Genomic DNA, 17,932 nt, shown 5'->3' with positions numbered 1-17,932 from the left:
GTTTTCTGCTAAAGTTGTTCCATCTATTTACATTCGTAAAGTACATAAATCTGTGTATTTCATACAGGTAAAAGAGACTTCAAGATTGTTTAAGGCTGTTTAACTTACTGTGCTTCATTCATGAATATTTTATTTCATTCATACAACTTTAGATAGTCATAGATTTTAAGGAGAGGCATGTACATAGTCTTCCCAGAAGGAAGGGTTAATGAATCATCTGTCATACAAATAGGGACAATATACAAGCAAGTGAGAATAAGGTCAGTTTTAAAATTGTTGTTCATACTTTCACATTATTTTTTGATTTTTTCAGTATTCATAAAAAGAAGTGTTGGACTGACTCCAAGACACATGCAATTCTCTGTATTCAATATTGCACGCTTCTGTACATGCTAAAGAAGCGTTACAGTGTTAAGTGCTAAATCTTATCTGACACATCATTTTATATTGGTTGTTTTGTTTGACAATTTATGTAAGAACCGAAAGTACTTATATACGTGTAAGTATATGTAAATATTGTGATAGCGTGATCAAAGATCTTTTATGCAATTTTTTAGTAAGATATGACATAAGGGATTAGCTCCAAAGAAAGTTGTATAGATCTTAGATTTTGATACTCCTTCTACACCATTTGTCATCAAGTTGTGAGAAAAGTAGATGGCTGGTTTTCCCTGTTTCTCAAGTAGAGCAAAGCACCAGAATAGAGATAGCTGAGATACTGTCATAACTTGAGTAATTTCATGTCCTCCTTAGTTGTCTTCTAGATGGAACAATGAAAAATTTGTAGTTGTTCATCAAAGACTATCCTTAAACGTGGTGCAGTAGTTACAGTCCTTGTAGAGGCTTGAATGCCAAATTTGCTCTTGTACTTCACTAAGGATTCTGAACCTGCCTGGTGTATGATCTGCTGATTTGAGTTAGGGAAATCTGTCATCTCTGACAGGAGTTGTGGCCTCTCTGCAGCCATCCTTATCAAAGCAAAAGCAATGAGGTCATCTGTGCGATATCATATCGTAACTAGATCATCAGCTGAACCACCATCTCTGCGTCTGGCTCTTAAAAAGTATCCTCACACTTTTGTAAGGCAAGGTGTCCTGTATGTTGGCATTTCTCCCATTAGCTTAAGTTTGACTCATTGGAAATGCGGTAGGAGCTCAGCGCAAAAAAAAAATTGCCTCTGCAGCTCGGATTCAGAATTGAATGTTGACGTGAAGAAGTCAGCTGCAGTCCCCTACACCTTTCATTATTATTATCTAATTCAAGTGAAGACATTCAATGGGCAAGAGGCAGCAAGGATTCAAAACCCCTACAGGGAGAAGGTAGCACCTCCATCTTTACATCTCCAAATTTACAGTGGAATGTAAATTTTTTTTTTCAGTACTTTCATGGGCCAGCCCTCAGTCTTGCATTCATGATCATCTAACCAAGAAAGTGTTGTTTTATGGTGGTCACTGCCCATCTGTGACACAGGGAGAGTCCTGTCCTGTGCTGCTAAGGTGCCTTCTAGGCCCTTCTAGGCCCCCACATGCTCTGCCTGCCTCCAGGTATAGCAATACTTGGTGCCATCATGGAAGGCATGGCATTTGATGAAATAGTCCAGTGGCTGCAGTTTGCCTGAGAAGCACTGAGGTTCACCTAATTAACAGTGACATTGCCCTGGTAATTTGCAGCCTGCGGAGTTCCTGCTTTGGAAACACCTGCTACAGGGAAGTCCATGACGGACGTCATTTGAGAGCAGAAAAGCAGCTTGCCTGCCAATAACCTGTGATCTTCAACGTACACATGTAGATTTATTTTCCTCTTCTATCAGAGTCCTCTTAGATGGTCAGGCGTTTTTAGTCTGTAGTTAAATTAATAAGGAGAGCAGAGTTTAAACAAGCGCTGTGTAGATACTGCATTGTCAAATAGCTCCTAGTTTCCAGGTGGCTGGGTCTACGTATCTATTTTTATATACGTAAAATGGGAATGCACATGTAGACTACAAATACTAGTGGTAGTTAACCATAAGCAAAGTAGTAATTGATTTGTCTTTTGGTCTCTTTTTGTCATTGTCTATTGAACCTGTTTCTTGGACTGATGAAAAAAGCATAGTATCTGTTGGTAACAGGAAAATAAAAGGGTAGTCTCAGCTGCTGCTATGGAGAAACGTTTGGAGCCTGCTGCTCAAAGTGTTTCAGCATTCAACTGTTACGGCACAATGGGCAGAGGAGTTACTGTATCTAAAGACTGTTAAAGTATTTCATGCAAATGCAGTAATGACTATTTCTGTATACATAAATTTTGTTCCTGTTCAAACTGTGCCGATGAGTTTCAAATAGGAGTTTGTCCATCACATCCTCGTGGCATTTTCATTAGTTATGCTTGGAGCAGGTGGTCAGAAAATTGGAAGAGAATAAAGAACAATAAAAAGAAAGTTTTACTCCAGCTGCACCAAGTAGTTTTCCCGACATGTTAGAATGTTATGTTCTTTTCTTTTGTAGGCTTTTTATGATTTTAATGTATTTTGTTAGAAACTCATGAGTGCTAACTTTTGAATAGTTAAATTGATGCTGTTTTATAATATACTTTTGTCCAGTTCAAATGGGTTTATGTTCACAGTCTGTACAAGTAAAACCTTCCAATACGTCTTATGAGAGTTCACTAAATGTTTAATAGAATATTCTATTAATTATTATTCAGCCTGCTTTTTATTATTCAGCCTACCATAATGGTAGGCTTTGTTGTATAGATGAGTGGGTGGAAAGATAGCTGTAGTATTGATTTTGAAAGTCTAGATTTGGAGATGATAGATTCGTGTCACTTTTATGTTTTCTCAATTATTGTAGCAGTGCTGTACAAACGTAAGCCCAGAGGTGCACTTCATCCTCTGCAGTCTGTTTTCCAGTCCTGCTTTCCCATTTTGTGTAGTGTTAGCTAGCCAGCCTTTCCTGCCTGTTAATGGATACCTTCCCATTCTTGTTGAAGACTCTAATTTAATTTAAATAAATTCTAGTAGACTTAACCAAAGTTTTTTTCTTGCCAGGCAGTTGATCAATATCCTTTAGAGCACAAACCTGAAGTTGTCTCTTGCTGAATTTAGACTACTGTCATTTATTTCTACAGTATGAGAGCTCCCAGCTGTTCATTTCTGTGATTTATCCTTTGGGCTAATGTGTGTTTAGTCTGCTAAAGGATTAAAATGAAAAGCTGTGTCTGTGCATGAAGGCCAGTTAATTAGCGGTGGAGGCTAACAACCTATTTGAGCAAGGCTGTGTGCCATCATGTCATCTTCTACTACTACGCTTGCTCCTACTTTCCACATACTCTCACATCCTCTTCCTTCCCTGTTGCACCAACGTATACCCATTGCCTTCAGATGTCACTGAGCACTTAGAACTGGGATGTATGGCAGTGACATTGCAGATGTTTTACTATTGATATATTAAACGGGCCGAGTCCAGAGCTCTGAGCATAGCACAGAGGCAAAGGAAGCCCCAAAACAGAACCAGAGGTACCCCTGTGGTCCTTGTTCTTGACATCTCCTATGATCATGGGTTCACTTCTCTTTGCTTAAATGTTTCTAGTAGGCGAAATTAGATCACTATTAATTCATCAGTAGTGTAGAATTGCTTGTCTTTAAGAGTTAATATAATTAAGTCAGAGTTCGTATACAAATAGTTACTGTAATAATGTTAATAGGAAAATGTCTTCTCACTTCTGAGTGTTTTATTCTATGAAAATTTTACTAGTTAAGGCCATTGTTGTCAAATTAGACCTGAGCACCCACCACTGGTAGAAATTGTTAAAAATGTTGCCTTTCAGATCACTTTATTTGTGAAATTTTGAGGATTCCATTTTTTTTGTAGAAATAATGGAAGCAATTTGTATTTGTTACTGGTGGTAATCATCTTGGAAAAGCTACAAATTACATGATTGATATGCAATGAACACCAGAATTAAATAATGCAAATAAATAATATTTTGAAAGAAAAAGAAAATACAACGTAATACCTGATTTTTAGTTAGAAAAACTACTTTGGGGATATTTGCCATATTCTTTTAACGTTTTTGCCTGAATTTACCGAAGTAATTGTGCTTAATTATAAACGTGTTACTTACTGGAATTCTCTTCTAGTTTTTATTATGGCATTCAGGGATACAGAGGTTTTTTTCAAGATGCAAGCAAGACACTGTCACAGGAGTTCACTAGCATTTTAAGTATGATTCATGCTTAAAAGTAAATCCATCAAGTCCTATAAACTGAAAGAACATTTCTAAATAGTCTTTCACCAATTGCTATGAGTCTGTCCATCCATTCCATTGCAAAGCATCTCTGCATTTTCCTCCCCAAACCATCAGTTTAGGAGTGATCAAGTACAGCTGAAATTCACAGCTAGAACACCGCTATCTGACGGTTAGCATGGTAACTCAAATAACATCTTAAAGGTTGTAGAGATTTTCATTGTATTTGGGTAAGTTTATCCAAATGTCCGTCAAAGTAGGTTCAGAAAGGTGCCATTGCTTCTTGCACTGATCATAGCTAAGGGAGCAATGTCTTACTCTGTTCATTTTCTTCCTCCTTCTGTGTGTTGGGCTTGGCTTGATTACAAATTTTGTCGGGTTGTAAGGTTATTGCTAATACTTATAATTACTACTGATGTTGAACCTGATGCCATAAGCATCTTAGACGAAGGTGAATGCTGTTGCCTGTGCAGAGGTAATTACACCTTGCAAACCTCAGGGGCTGTCCGTGACTAGCAGGTTCAAGTGCTAAATGTGATACAGTCATCTTACTGTCTGCTGGTTGCAACTTCACTTTGTTTCGAGTGCACCACTCCTCTGAAAGATGGGGTAGGCGAGATTCTTTGAACAGGACACAAATAATGGGTTTTAAAATGCCAGTGCCCAACATACTGCATGCTGTATTACAGTTAAGATAAGAAATGCAGGTATACAATGATAAAATCTGTACTTCTGTGTGTAAACAAAGCATCACTTAAAATGGCAGAAGAATCTACAAGCATTTGTAAGCCAAAATTTGGTGATCGCTACACTGTTCGAAGGGTTTTCTTATAGATGATGGTGGGCATGCTGTTTTGGGACACAGCACCTTGTTAGTTCCAGTTTCGGTGTATTTCACCACCACCCATGATATTCTTGGAAAGTTTAAACATGTTAGAGGATGCTTAGCTAGTGCAAGTTGAGTCCCTTTTGTGCTTTACTTGCTTGCGTGAGCAGGGAAGTAGGGTACAAGGAGAGGAAAACCTTTCTGAAGGACTGTAAGCTTCAGTTCCACAGTGAAAATGTAGGTTTTTCCTAATTATTATTATTTTTTTTCAATTTAAACTGTTCTTAAGCTGTATTTAAACAGTCAGATAATGCTTTAGGCACCAACGTTTTTGTTGTGGAGGAAGGAAGGTGGATCTTCCAGAGGAAGATACATGCCATCAGTACGTTTTGACATCAGGAAAGAGAAGAGCCCGTAAGATTTTTAGATCTGATGATGAATTCAAGAACAATCATTTGTATGTTTTATGAATGAAGCCTGTGCAAAATACTTCTTGCATTTCCCTTTGCAACTTCTGTCTGTATGAATGACATGGACGCCTGGAGTAGGAGTGAGCTTCAAACGTGGTGTGATTTGGGGGCACTGTGGGGTGTCCTGCCCAGCATCCCTGTGCTGTCCCACAGTGGGTAGAGGTGTCCCTATGGCCTTGCCTGTCACCTGCCTGCTCTGTGCCACCCTGGGGCCCTGGAGGCAAGACCGTGGCACTTGGGTCCTTGAGTGACTGGGAAGAAAGGGAGTAACAGCTGTTAGCTGAGTCCCTGGACAGCCTAGGTGCTAAGACAGGGAGTAACAAAGTTGAAAGTGGAGCAAGTCGGGGCAGTGAGGTGTGTGAGATCTCCTAGGCCTCCTGTTCTGCCCACCCTCTCAGGACTCTGTGCTAGCTCGGATCAAAAGCAGCCTGGCAGCTGGTTGTGACAGGACTGACCACTGCGTACACCGTTGTTCTCCAGTTGCGTTAATTTTGTTGCTTATTCCTGAATCGTCCTTTCTGAAATAGCAGACGTGTTGCTGTGTTTCAGGCAGCAAGTTAGTTTCTCCAAATGAACAGAGAAGATTATACTTTCAAATCAATTAGGATATCTGGAGTACGAAATGACCCAGTCTTTGAAGAACCAAAAATGATGCAGCAAAAACGTTTAGTCCATTATATTGATATGTTCTTCAGTAACAGTACTTTCTGATTTACTTTCTATTAGTCATACAAATAACTATTATAACAGTAATATTTCAGTAAAAAATAATACTTTTTATCTGTTTGTCTTTTAGGGCAATTAAAGCATTTCAGGAGGCGCTTTATGTTGATCCCAGCTTTTGTCGAGCCAAGGAAATTCATTTGCGACTTGGACTTATGTTCAAAGTGAACACAGACTATGAGTCCAGTTTAAAGGTAGGTTTAAGTCCTTTCAGATTGAATTTAATATTTGTTATAAGTTGTGTTGCATCTAAAAACTGAAAGGAATGCACAAACATATAGCTGTTATATGCTGCACTATTTCATAAAAGTCATTGAAAATAGAAAGCTTTTATGCAAAATATTGTTCTCATATCAATTTTTTATATTGTTTGTACCCTTCTAACAGTGTGAATGAAAGACGGTAAATGAGTCCCTTGCAAGGAGGACTCTGTGAGAGGGAAAAGGTGTGCAAAAATTGGGGCTGCAGTGCCATATGGCCAAGTATGGTGTGCCCATGGCCATGAGATGTGATGGGGAGCATGGAAAGGCATGTTGGTTGATTTTTTTTCTTTTATTTCATGATTTGAGAGTCAGCTTGTAAGGCAGCAGTTTCTGACTAATCACTTAGAAATGCTTTGTGTTAATATAGTACATTGTTTCTTCTCTACTCTTTTTTTTTTTTTTAATTTCATTTTACTGCTTGTATTCTTTTTTTTGGTCACTGATTGTAATCTGTAACTTTTATCTCCTGCCATTCAACATTTTTGCTCTTTTTTTTCCCCCTACTTCCGTTTCCCACTTTTATCCCCTTGCTTTTTTCCATCACAGAACCTAAATTTTGGTATACATGTCTTGGAAAAAGGACATTTTATTTTAAAGGAGTTTCACGTTATACTGGGAATTACACGTGCATTGTTGAGAATTTGTCATTTGTAATTAGCTGTAATATATAAATATATTTCCGCATATTAATCTCCTCTAAAACCTATAAAAAACATTATTTTTTTTGTTTGTTTCCAAGAGTCTTGTAGAATGGCTTCCTTTTCCTGGCAGATTGTTTTCCTGCAGCTTGTATTTGTGAGGCTATCAGAAACACATTGTCAACGATTTGAAAGAGTGGAGTGTTACTCTCACATTTTCCTTTTGCTCTTTGTAATAACGGGAAGCACTTCTCTCATCAGGCTTTTCCTCTTTCATCCAGAGTCCAAGCTTTCACCAACAGAGACAGATGAAGTTGGGAGTTGTAAATAGAGAGGTTGATGTTGCACAGGAATATGAAAGATTCACTGCAGTGAATGGCAAAAGAAGTCAAGGGGGGGGGGTATAAGTTGGCCATTGTATGGGGAGTGGGATTATGTATGAGTTTGGATGGTCATATATCCCTACACTTTGGCATGAATTTTGCATTGACTATTTTGATAAATAGGGAATAAAAGGAAAAAGTGCTGAAAAGTGTATTTTGTTTTTGTTTTTAAAGACATATTATAGGGACAAAATAGAAGAGTAAATCAGCAAGGAGGTAGTTAACTTTTAATGAAGTAGTGGAAGGAGATTCTGCATTTTAATTTTTAACAGAAGAAAATGATCAATTAGACAACCACTTCCTGCTGTACCATAAAGTATATAATTTTATCACTGAATCGAGTATTCAAATAGATATGATGAGAATTCATTCTAAATGTTCTACTGTGATTTTAACCACTTTTCAAAATAAAAGTTGGTCGATGATTAGGATTTTAAGTATAGCAAACCTTTAGTTTTCATTACATCAACCAGGATGGGGAGAAAAACACCGAAGAACTGTTTTAAAAATAGGAAAGGAATTAACTTTTTGCAATGCAAAATGACCATGATCCCATTGTTTTTATGTGCAGTGTGATTAAATCACTTAGGAAAACAAATAGACACAACAAAAACAGCTTACCCTGAAGCAGAGCGAAGGTCTTCAAGGGGATTAAGAAATAAACACGAGGGTGGATTTGCACTGAGGATAGTTTCCTTAAGTCAATAAGGCTGCAGGCTGTTGCTAAAAGGATGTCTCATTTTCCACCTCCCTGACTGATTGCATTGCTCTGCACCTTCTGCTGCTCTGAGCCCAGTGTCTTTCCATGTGCAACCTGAGGTGGATCAGAGTCTGAACCACCTCGACTTGGGGTTGCACAGTTACTGGGGCTCTGGTAGATGGGAGGAGGTGGGAATGGCAAGGGGTGGGGAGAGCTGCATGCATAACTTCTGATGCACAAACACACAAAACTGTACTCTGGAATTACCAACTGAAGCCACCTAAGCTTGAGTTTCTGTTTTGTTTCCTTGGCTGTGAAAATTGTTATCTTTAGCAGGGAATCGATAACAAACAGTGAGGAGCAAGAAAGAAAGGACCCAGTGGGGCAATCTAGTTGGTCTTGAACAGTTTCTGCTGTTTTCAGTTTAGTTGAGCTGTGGATTTAATCTAGTGTCCTGAGATGGATTCTTTTTGTTGTAGACTGAAACAGATCAATGTGTACATCGGAATATATAAATGGAGGAGGAGAATAGGTGGAGTAAACAGGACAGTAGCTCCTTGAAAAGCCAGTCAGGCTGATCCCTGAGTTAAGATTTAAGCCAGAGCTCTGTGAGTAGCAAGTCAGAAAATACTTCCTTAGTGAAGAGAACAAAATGAAGTGGCAGTGGTTATGCACAAGCATGAGGAGAATAAAATCAGAAAGAGTTGATGAAAGAGTGCGAAAGGATGTTTTCACAGAATGTCTGCCTCTTTCTCCGAGACTGAGTGTCTCGTCTTTTCACAACACAAAAGATGAGTAACCCAAAGTAATGAAACAACACAGTTGGCTTTTTTTTTTTTTCTTTTTTTTTGGGGTAGCTGTTGCTGAAAGGATTCAGGATTTCAGAAGGGTGGCTCTGGTTTTTAGGGTCTAGGCTGCTAGGGACTTGCCTTGAACACAGGCCATTTCCTGGGGCTGTAGAGGTCTAACAGAATCCACGGTCAGGTTTGAGCTTCCTGTACGATACAGAGGCAGAAAGTAGAGAAGTTTTCATCTGGTATTCTTCTGTGACGGTTCTGAATTTCACAAATTGTACCAACGTTGCGTTAATGTACTTTGAAATATCATAATATTTTTGATGGTATTTAAACATTCATGCTAAGTCTGTAATTGCTAAGAATAAACCACTGCCAACAGATGAGTCATTGTCAGTAAGAGTCTCCAGGCAAAGGGGGAAGGATGGGAGTCTGAAGGTCATATACTCCATGTTTTTCACAATTTTAGGCCATTAACATAAATCATCTATATTTTATGTAAGCAATTTAAGCACAAAATTAATTTTTACTATTTTAAGATGTTGATGATCAAGATAATTACTAGAGTGCTGTTTAACAAGCATAAAATCAACTCTCAGTGTTTTTTTTCAAAAATCAATTACTGCTTTTGCATGTTTTTAATATTGCTGCAGTTAAGACTTGCAAATTACTCTGAGAACCCTTGACTGCTGTGTTACCCCATTGCCATAAACTTTGGCAAGGACACTGGGGCTGTTGGAAATGACTTGGTCTTTAGGATTACATTAAGGGAAAAAAAAGCTGCCCTTCTGGCTGAACGGAAAGTAGTCTTTGTATAACCTCACAGAGCAGTAGGACAGTGTTACCTTCAGAAGTGATACGTGAATGCTGAATTTGCCTCATTCAACAGAAAAATAGAATCAATTCCAAATTCAACTGCTGTTGTCTTGTGGGCGTAGGGAGGCAGGAGAGATTTTAATATTGATGACTGTAGCAGAAGCATACAGTTAAGGTTTATCTCACATTCCTAACCTTTTCACGCTTTTCTGCATGTCCCAGCCCACCAGGAGTACTGTTTTCGACTGTCTTAGCTGCAGTGGTGCCATGGTAAGCTGAAAAGAGAATAAAGCAAGATGGCCAGGAATATAGTATACCTCTTTATTAGTACGGTTAGTGTAGTTGGAAAAAGCGTTTGAGCTTCTGAGCACACGCTGTGTTATTTCTGGCATGTCACCTGCTTTTCTCCTAGTCTTCCTCTTCATTCAATATATTCTTTTAATTTTAGCCTTCTTTTTCATAACGGTATGTACTCATCTTGTCTTACGTGTGTCTCAGTTCTTCCCCTGAGTACTTTTTGAATCTTAACCAATTTCTAGCCAATATGCTTGAATGAAAAGGTTTCAAAGAGAAGTTTCTGGAACATGCCTGTGGAACATGTTGCCCCAGAACCATTTGTCTGAGCTCTGCAAGCTAAGGATGAGGTGAGCTGGTTGGCATCGTCAGCAGAAGAGGCACCTTATGTGGCTGGGTATGGGACTGGTGTGTCAGGATGCAGAAAATAAAGCTGTCCCATCCACGCTTTGCGTCAGGAAGCCTGATGCTTCTTGGCTAGCTGGCAAGCTGAACACAGGGGTGGGTAGAGCACACAGGTGTAGCTAGGTATGTTCTGTGGGACTACTGACCGCATAAAAGAGAGCTGAGGAAAAAAAGTTGTCATCTTATTTAGTTGAATAGTTGGGTTACATTGGAAACTGCAGCTATGAGAGAAACCAGTCATCCATCTGGTGCTCATTCTGTTCTGCTGTGTTGAAGTATCATAGTGTGCTTTTGGTGGGGAGTTACAATGACAATCCCCAAAGACTTTTGACTGTAAAATTCAGTTCATTTCCTTTGTTTGCCGACAGACTACTTCAGGAAAAAAAAAATGTAGTTTTGTTTTGTTTTGTTTTGTTTTTTTGTATTTATTAGAATTATACCATTGAGGGAATGGTAAGTTCTAGGGAGGGCTTCTGTGGTTCTGGTTTTCTGAGTTTTGTTTTCTAATGGGTGGTCAGGAGGGACTCTGAACATGATCAGGTTATTTACAAATGAAAGTATATTGTGGAGATTTTTACATTTTTATATATTTATATGTATATATATATTTTAAAACATATTGCAGGTGCATCCTGTGCCCGGTGACAAAACCCACAAAATAATGAGAATTAAATTTTTCATGTTCTCAAATATCTGCCTTTTAGTAGAAATGCAGATCCTGTCTATCACTCTGGAGAAATTTTGCCTCCCTATTTATGGATAAAACAGCTATTCTGGTATTCTGCTGCAGGCTGATTCTTTGGTCGTGCCCGTAAACGATCAATTCAAATAGATTTTTTGTGTATATAATTATTTCCTAAAGATTCGTATTTGTTAGCAAGTTAGAGACATACTGCATATATTAGGTAAGGAAAAGGCTGCTAAAGAATTAGAATTTATTGGGAAGTATGCATGAATTACATTGAATATGCATGAAATATTTAAAAAATTGAGACAGATGAACAGCTCAAAGAACCTATTTATACTCAGTACCTATTTATACCATCACTTTATTAATCTTCATGTCTATATATATCTTTAAAAAGATCTTTAGCTATTGGGAGGTATTTCATGTCAACAAGTAGCTGTTACAGACATATTGTTATGTCTTTTTCTCAATAATAAATGAAAGTTTATTTATGAAAGTGAAAACTTGTTTCAAAGCCTTCAAGTGCTATTTTACAGCCTTATTTTTCACATATGCCTAGATTAACCATTTTTTTTTAGCTCACGCATGTTAATTTGAAGCTGTATGTATTCACTTTCAATTATTAAAGAAAAATGAAACACTCAAAATCCATATAGATAAGAAAAGTTTAAGTTTCTGAGGTCTACTTTTATCTCTGTAACTGGAGCAGAAACTGATCAGGAACATTTACAGGTAAAAAGCAAAACAAATAAAGGACTTTGGCTATCATAAGGTGGGTATCCAGGTATTCAAGCAGTATACCTAAAATATTTTGTCAAAAGCAGGGTGAAATTAGGCAAAAGATTTTATTTAGTTCTTAAATTAAGTGGTTAGAAACAGCAGTTGGGAATTATGTTACTCTCTATGCCTTTGGAGTTTGTGTATGTGTATGACGGAGAAAAATATACCAGAAGTAAAACTACAGAAGTTTTTAACACAGCAGGTCATTGTAATGCAGCTGCAGTGGAGTTATTAGCACAACTGATTGTGATGGTAGATCACAACATGTGGCCTACAGAAGGCTTTGTTTTGTTCTCTGGTACTTAGTTTTGCTTGGGCTTTTAAGGCATTTTGCAGTTTTTCTGTAACAGAGGTCTGTAGGCGCGCTTTAGAAATGTCATGATTACAAAGAGGAGTAAATGCTAAAATTGAATTTACATGCTACATGGCATCTTCCATCATCTGTGGGGGGAAAAAAGAACAAACCACATGAAGAGAAATAGCTGGTTTTAAAGTTAAGCATTGAAGATAATGAGTGTAGGTGCCAGTACACTTGCTTGGTCTGTGGGCCTTCTGTTTGTGAGTGGTTGTGTATGTTTCCAGGCTTTCAAGCTCTAGCTCTGTGAAAAATGCAGCAAAGATGGACAAAAGTGACTGTGTGCCTGTTGTATTCAAGCCTTCCCCTTCAAGACGAGCTCCTTCTGAATTCACAGGACCCAGAGAGCAGAGCAGGGAGCACGCAGAGGAGCTGCGCCCGCAGCTCGTCCTCTCCTGACCCTCTTCTCCCCAGGCCCCGGCCAGGCCTGGCAAATGGAGGCCTGGCGCTCTGCCATGGCTTATGCAAGGCTTTCTGTGCCCTACTTATCTGAACAAAGGCTGCTCTGAGGAGCACAAGCAGCACACCTAGGTCACATAGGCAGAAAAAGCCATCTCTTGACAGAGTTATACTGAGTCACGATGGAGCTTGCCCTCATGGTAAGTCTGGGAGAACTGTCAGGTTTCAAACGATGGCTCACCGTGCTTGCTAAATAAATGCAGAATGGAGAATTACTGAGCGCTTCTTAATGCCCTCCTACAGAGCAGCAGGGTTGAGAATCACCGTTCTGAAGTCTGGGACTTCGATGTAGACAGAAGTATTATTAAAAATCTTGTAGAAAGAGGAAAATGGGTCTTCCTGCATTGGTCATTTTCTAATGAAAGGCCAAAAAAGAGTAGGGGCACTTGCCTGTAAAACTGTGAAGAGCTAGGGTGCTAAGAGGACTGGTGTTTAATTCTAGTACTGAAAACATATTAAGCTGCTTAAATTCATGTCAGTTTACTTCTATTTTCCTACTAGAGCTAATACTTTCATCAGCTATGTTTATATGCAGTCCGCTGTACTTCTGATCCTTGAAAAGGTTACCTTCGCAATTGTTTCCACAATCAGAAGCAAGTCAAGGACTGGAGAGGAGACAGAGCAGGCTGTAGATAATTGTGCAATTACAGATGGCTACAAATCAAGGTATATTGTGACTTCGGCTGCAGCCCTTGAAGAGAGACTGTTACTTTTTAACATTCAGAACACTGCCTTCTAGGTAAATCCTCTTACTCAGGATTTGAATTTCTATAGACTGCTGTCTGCCTTGAGGTATTGTATGTCGTCTCTGAACTGCAGCGGCCTCTCCTGCATAATAACTATTTCACACAGCAGTAGCCAGCTTCAGTACTGCAATATTTGAGAGAGGTGCAGATGTTTGCTAGCTGCTTCTGTTTGTTGCAGAGATGGAAGTTGGAAATTATCACTGTTCTTTTAATTTTTGGTGCTGGTAATTGTAATTAGTGGACCTGCTTCTGGCTGATAAGTTTTTATGTGTCGGAGTGCATGCTTTTTTTGTCTGTTTTTGACTACTTACTGCGGAGCTATGGATTATTTATCTAGCAAGAGGTGCAGGTTTGCTTGTGTCTGTGCATTTCAAAGGTTCTTGGTTTGAAAGGTTCTGGGCTGTCTGTGTGTTGCTTTGCAAGAATTGTTTAGGGCAAGTGGTTTGTTTTTCTGTAGTTACCTGCTTCGGATTATCCATTTCCTTATTCTTTGTGGCTTTGTAAACAGTTCTAGCAGAAATCTGCTACATTAAGAAAATTTCCATGATGTGGATTTTGAAATGGGAAAGACAGTGTGGTATGAGTAGGAATTTAAATTTTTAGAAGGCATTGGTGAGTGTACTCCTGCTTTTTACTGTACAGCACTGATATTTCTGGCATATTTAAATATTAAAATGGTTAGATTTTCTTGTATGGTTGCCTGCTTTCTCTCGGTGAGTCTCACTGCAATAACCTTTCTGCAAAGCTGCTGCAGAACAATTGTCAATCGCTTCTCTTTACATCTGCGGATTTTTATAATAGCATTGCTAGGTGAGAACAAATCTGTTCCTTTCTGCTTTATCTTTTCATATTAATTGTTAATGACAGCGTAAGCTTACACGTCTGTGCAAAATGGATTTTGAATCATTTCAATCAGTATACTCAATGTACAGGCCAAAGTATACAGGTCTGTTCCTTTTTGCTTTCCCCTCCTTTTTTTTTTCTTTCTTTTTTTGGTTAGGAAAAATGCGATATAATGTAGAACATCTTATTTTTATTTAGTCTTTTTTTTTTTTTTTTTAACTTGCCTGCTTAGTAGAATCACTATGGTAACAGACTAAAGGATGTCTCAGAGGCACACAAGTAGCATTGCAATGTGAGGGGAGATTTTAAGTTCTCTGTGACTGCTGAACACTAGAAAAAGGATCAGGCAAATCAGAGAAATAAGCTGGTATTTAGTATTAATAAGCTATTACTTAATGTTTGTGCTAAGGTTAAAAAGCTATTTTACAAGTAATGTATACGTGAGTTCATTGTTTTCTGTACCCTGTTTTGGGAATGATGTTGCTGAAGTTGTCATTAAAAATTGTAAATTTGGGTTAATCAACTTGAGTTTGTTTCATTTTCTAAAAGCTGCTATGTATTACAAATGGTGTTGATGTAAGTCAGTGAGGAGGTAAGCTGTGCTACTGTATGCCTCTGCTAATGAGGGTGTTCTTTTCTTATACTGTGCTATGGATAATACATTAATTTTCTAATATTTTTTTCTGTTAAAATGTTTTTGTTTGGTGTTCTGTTAAACTCTTGTAAATCTTTGAGATGTACATTATGTAGACATTATACACAAGGTATTATTAGGAGCAGGAGGAAAGTTACCTAGATGCTTGGAGTACGACAGTATGGAAAAAGCAAGTTGCATATACATCAATTGTCAATGAATTATTTATTTTTTCTTCCTACTTACACTAATAAGCTTCTGATGCCTCCTCATACGGCATCCTGAACAGTGGCTGTCAATTTTGTGCTAAGTGGCTAAAATATTCTGAAGTATCAGTAACGTTTTGTGCATTCAAGCCATCCAATATTGTACTTTGTAGATAACTGTGTCAACTGTAGTATTTTACATGCTGTCTCTTAGGTTCCTGTATTCCTAGGCCTTACTCTCTGGTGGGTGGATGTATTCATCCAAATTCTCTGCTGCATGTAGGAATTTTCTGTGAAGTTTGTAGAAAAGGGAATGGGCACTTGAGTTTGTATGCCTCGTCTATTCATTTTAACACACTTGGTTACTTTTCAAACTGTAAATAGTGATCTCTAAGCTGGCATGACACTTACGAAATTATTGGTCACATCCAGGCTTTCTTGCAGGTAGCCTTTTTCTCTTTTTTTTGCATTCTCTTCTTTCCAGATGAGTGAAATGCTTATCTCAGAATGTGAGAACACAAAGGTGTTCCCAAAATTTTTCATGGTTCTTGAGGAAAAATGGTTAAAAATAAACAAGCTTTAGTGTTTAACTGAAGTTAACCTGGTGGGGAGAGGGCATAAGAACTTACTAACTGCTATTGAATTCATGTTTTAATGTAGAGGTACTCATTTTAAGTGTGGTTTGACAAAAGAAAATGTTTAAAAAAAAAGAAAAAGAGAAACAAAACCACTCATTTGCATAAAAATACTCTGTTTTTCTAGATAAACAAATTTGTAGCTTGGATGTTGATCTTCATGAGGCTATGAGCTAGTAGTGTAACTTCATTCTCAATTGTGCATTCCGAGGAAAACTTGATTTTCCAATTTTGACCATTCATTTGATGCAGTCATTGTTCCAGATGCTGTCTGTTCTAATTATTTTGTGAAGATGTCTTTTGCAAACTTGCATTGCTAGAAGCATTGCTACATGTTTACAACAAAAATTTTACTTTCGTCTAGTAAACACAGTTGAACAGAAATCGGAAATTGTTTTCTTTAAGCCATTTGGTAAAATATGGTATTTATTTTCAAGTATCAATTTGATTTATTCTTAGTAATTTGCGAAAGTACTAGAATTACGTTGTTTGAAAATCAAATCATCCTTGTTTTTTTCAGCATTTTCAGTTAGCTTTGATTGACTGCAATCCCTGCACTTTGTCTAACGCTGAAAGTAAGTAACTTTTAAGTATTTACATTAATTTTGTTTCAGATTTAAAAAAAAAAAAGTCTTATATATGTTCACAATTGTATCAGTTTTTAGTGGAAAAAAAAAACACACAAAATCAAAAGACAGAAAATAGAGAGGAAGACTACAATACTTGCTGTTGTGAATGGAGACAGATACTCCAGTGGAACTGTGATTGTTTTAATAAATGGAATAAGTAAAACTTGAGACTTTTACCATATTAACTGGTCTGATGCCTTGAGTTCTGGAGGCAGCTTGCTATTTGACTGTTAGTTCATTTATTTATTTATAAATGTAATGTGTGTGCCATGGCTCATATTTAATAGTCATCATTTCAAACTTCATGGCATCTTGGTAGTGTCTTTTTTCAGCAATCACTTTAATGTCCTTAAAATTTATAAATCTCATGTTCAACATCAGTTTTATGCTGTTGAAGAAAAATCAGAAAATCATAATTTATTTGGTTTATTAGATGCCACTATATATCAGTTGGTGCTGGAACATGATAATCTTTTAATGTGGTATAATCTATCATACTGTTGTACATTCTGTAGGCTGTTACAGAGCATACTGGAGATATTTATCCCTAATTAGTGGAATTATATGCAGGAATAAATGTATGTTCTTGCGTGCTTTGGAGTCCGTAAGAATTAAAAGCCAGACAGTTTTTAAGGTACCTTCATGCTGCACTTGGTGTTGAGTTTGAATTGCCTCCTAAGAGTAAGTTTAGAAGCATTAGATAAAATAATTAAAAGCATTTTTCTATTTCTTAATTCAAATTCTGAATATTCTGTCAGCAAGGGTAATGAAAGGGGTTTTGTTCACACGGGTGAAACTGCTGGCCGCTTCGGTATCAAGCGCCAGCTGCACTACAAAGTCCTCTGCGAAGTATGTCACTTATCAGGAGCAGGCACAGATAATTTTGTAAAATTATTTGTGGAATTCTTACTAGGTCAGTAGGTTCTTATTGTTTTCTACCAGCCATATCATTCCTTATTTTATTTCATGCTCTTTCTTACTGTTTCTCACCGACCTAGTTAGTTTTCACTGTATCTCTGAATATTTGTAAGGCTTTCCTCAGCCTTCCCCCACCTTCCTCCTCTGCCCCCAGATTTATGTAGAGGTACGGCCCCACATAAGGGCTGCTTTGTCCCATGGTTTTGGGCACAGTGCCTGGCAAGCACAGAGGAAGAGAGAGAAGAGGAACGAGAGATAATTTGTCAGGTTCTTCAGTACCACTTAGTGGAAAGGTATCAGGTACTGTCACATAAATGCTTCAGATTGCCCTAATCCCGTCCCTTCTATTTCTATAGAGGGCTGTGTGAGTAACAGCAGTACAGCGACTGTCTTCCTAGCAGAAGTGTTTAAATACCCAGCGTATCTTTTTATTTAGGCTGTCGCTAATGTGACACCTTTATGTTTTTTTTCCCCTGCAAGGTACGGCTTTCTTTTGTAGATTTGCA

At 37.9% G+C, this 17,932-nt stretch overlaps 1 protein-coding gene across 17 annotated transcripts in view; it reads left to right on the top strand.

Annotated features, from left to right (window-relative positions):
* The window catches only part of KDM6A (lysine demethylase 6A), a 150,747-nt gene that overhangs the window by 72,535 nt on the left and 60,280 nt on the right, over nt 1–17,932 (top strand). For all 17 annotated transcript variants that reach the window (XR_011097577.1, XM_068685617.1, XM_068685671.1 and 14 more), the window contains exons 6-7: nt 6,314–6,434; nt 16,400–16,454. Coding sequence is in view for 16 of the 17 variants with exons in the window: in XM_068685617.1 (XP_068541718.1) it covers nt 6,314–6,434; nt 16,400–16,454 (176 nt within the window). In the remaining variant the exon portion in view is untranslated. The remainder of the gene's footprint in view (nt 1–6,313; nt 6,435–16,399; nt 16,455–17,932) is intronic.

This window comes from Anas acuta, chromosome 1, assembly GCF_963932015.1.
Source record: "Anas acuta chromosome 1, bAnaAcu1.1, whole genome shotgun sequence".
Classification (NCBI taxonomy): domain Eukaryota; kingdom Metazoa; phylum Chordata; class Aves; order Anseriformes; family Anatidae; genus Anas; species Anas acuta.
This window is presented reverse-complemented; position numbering and strand designations above follow the sequence as displayed.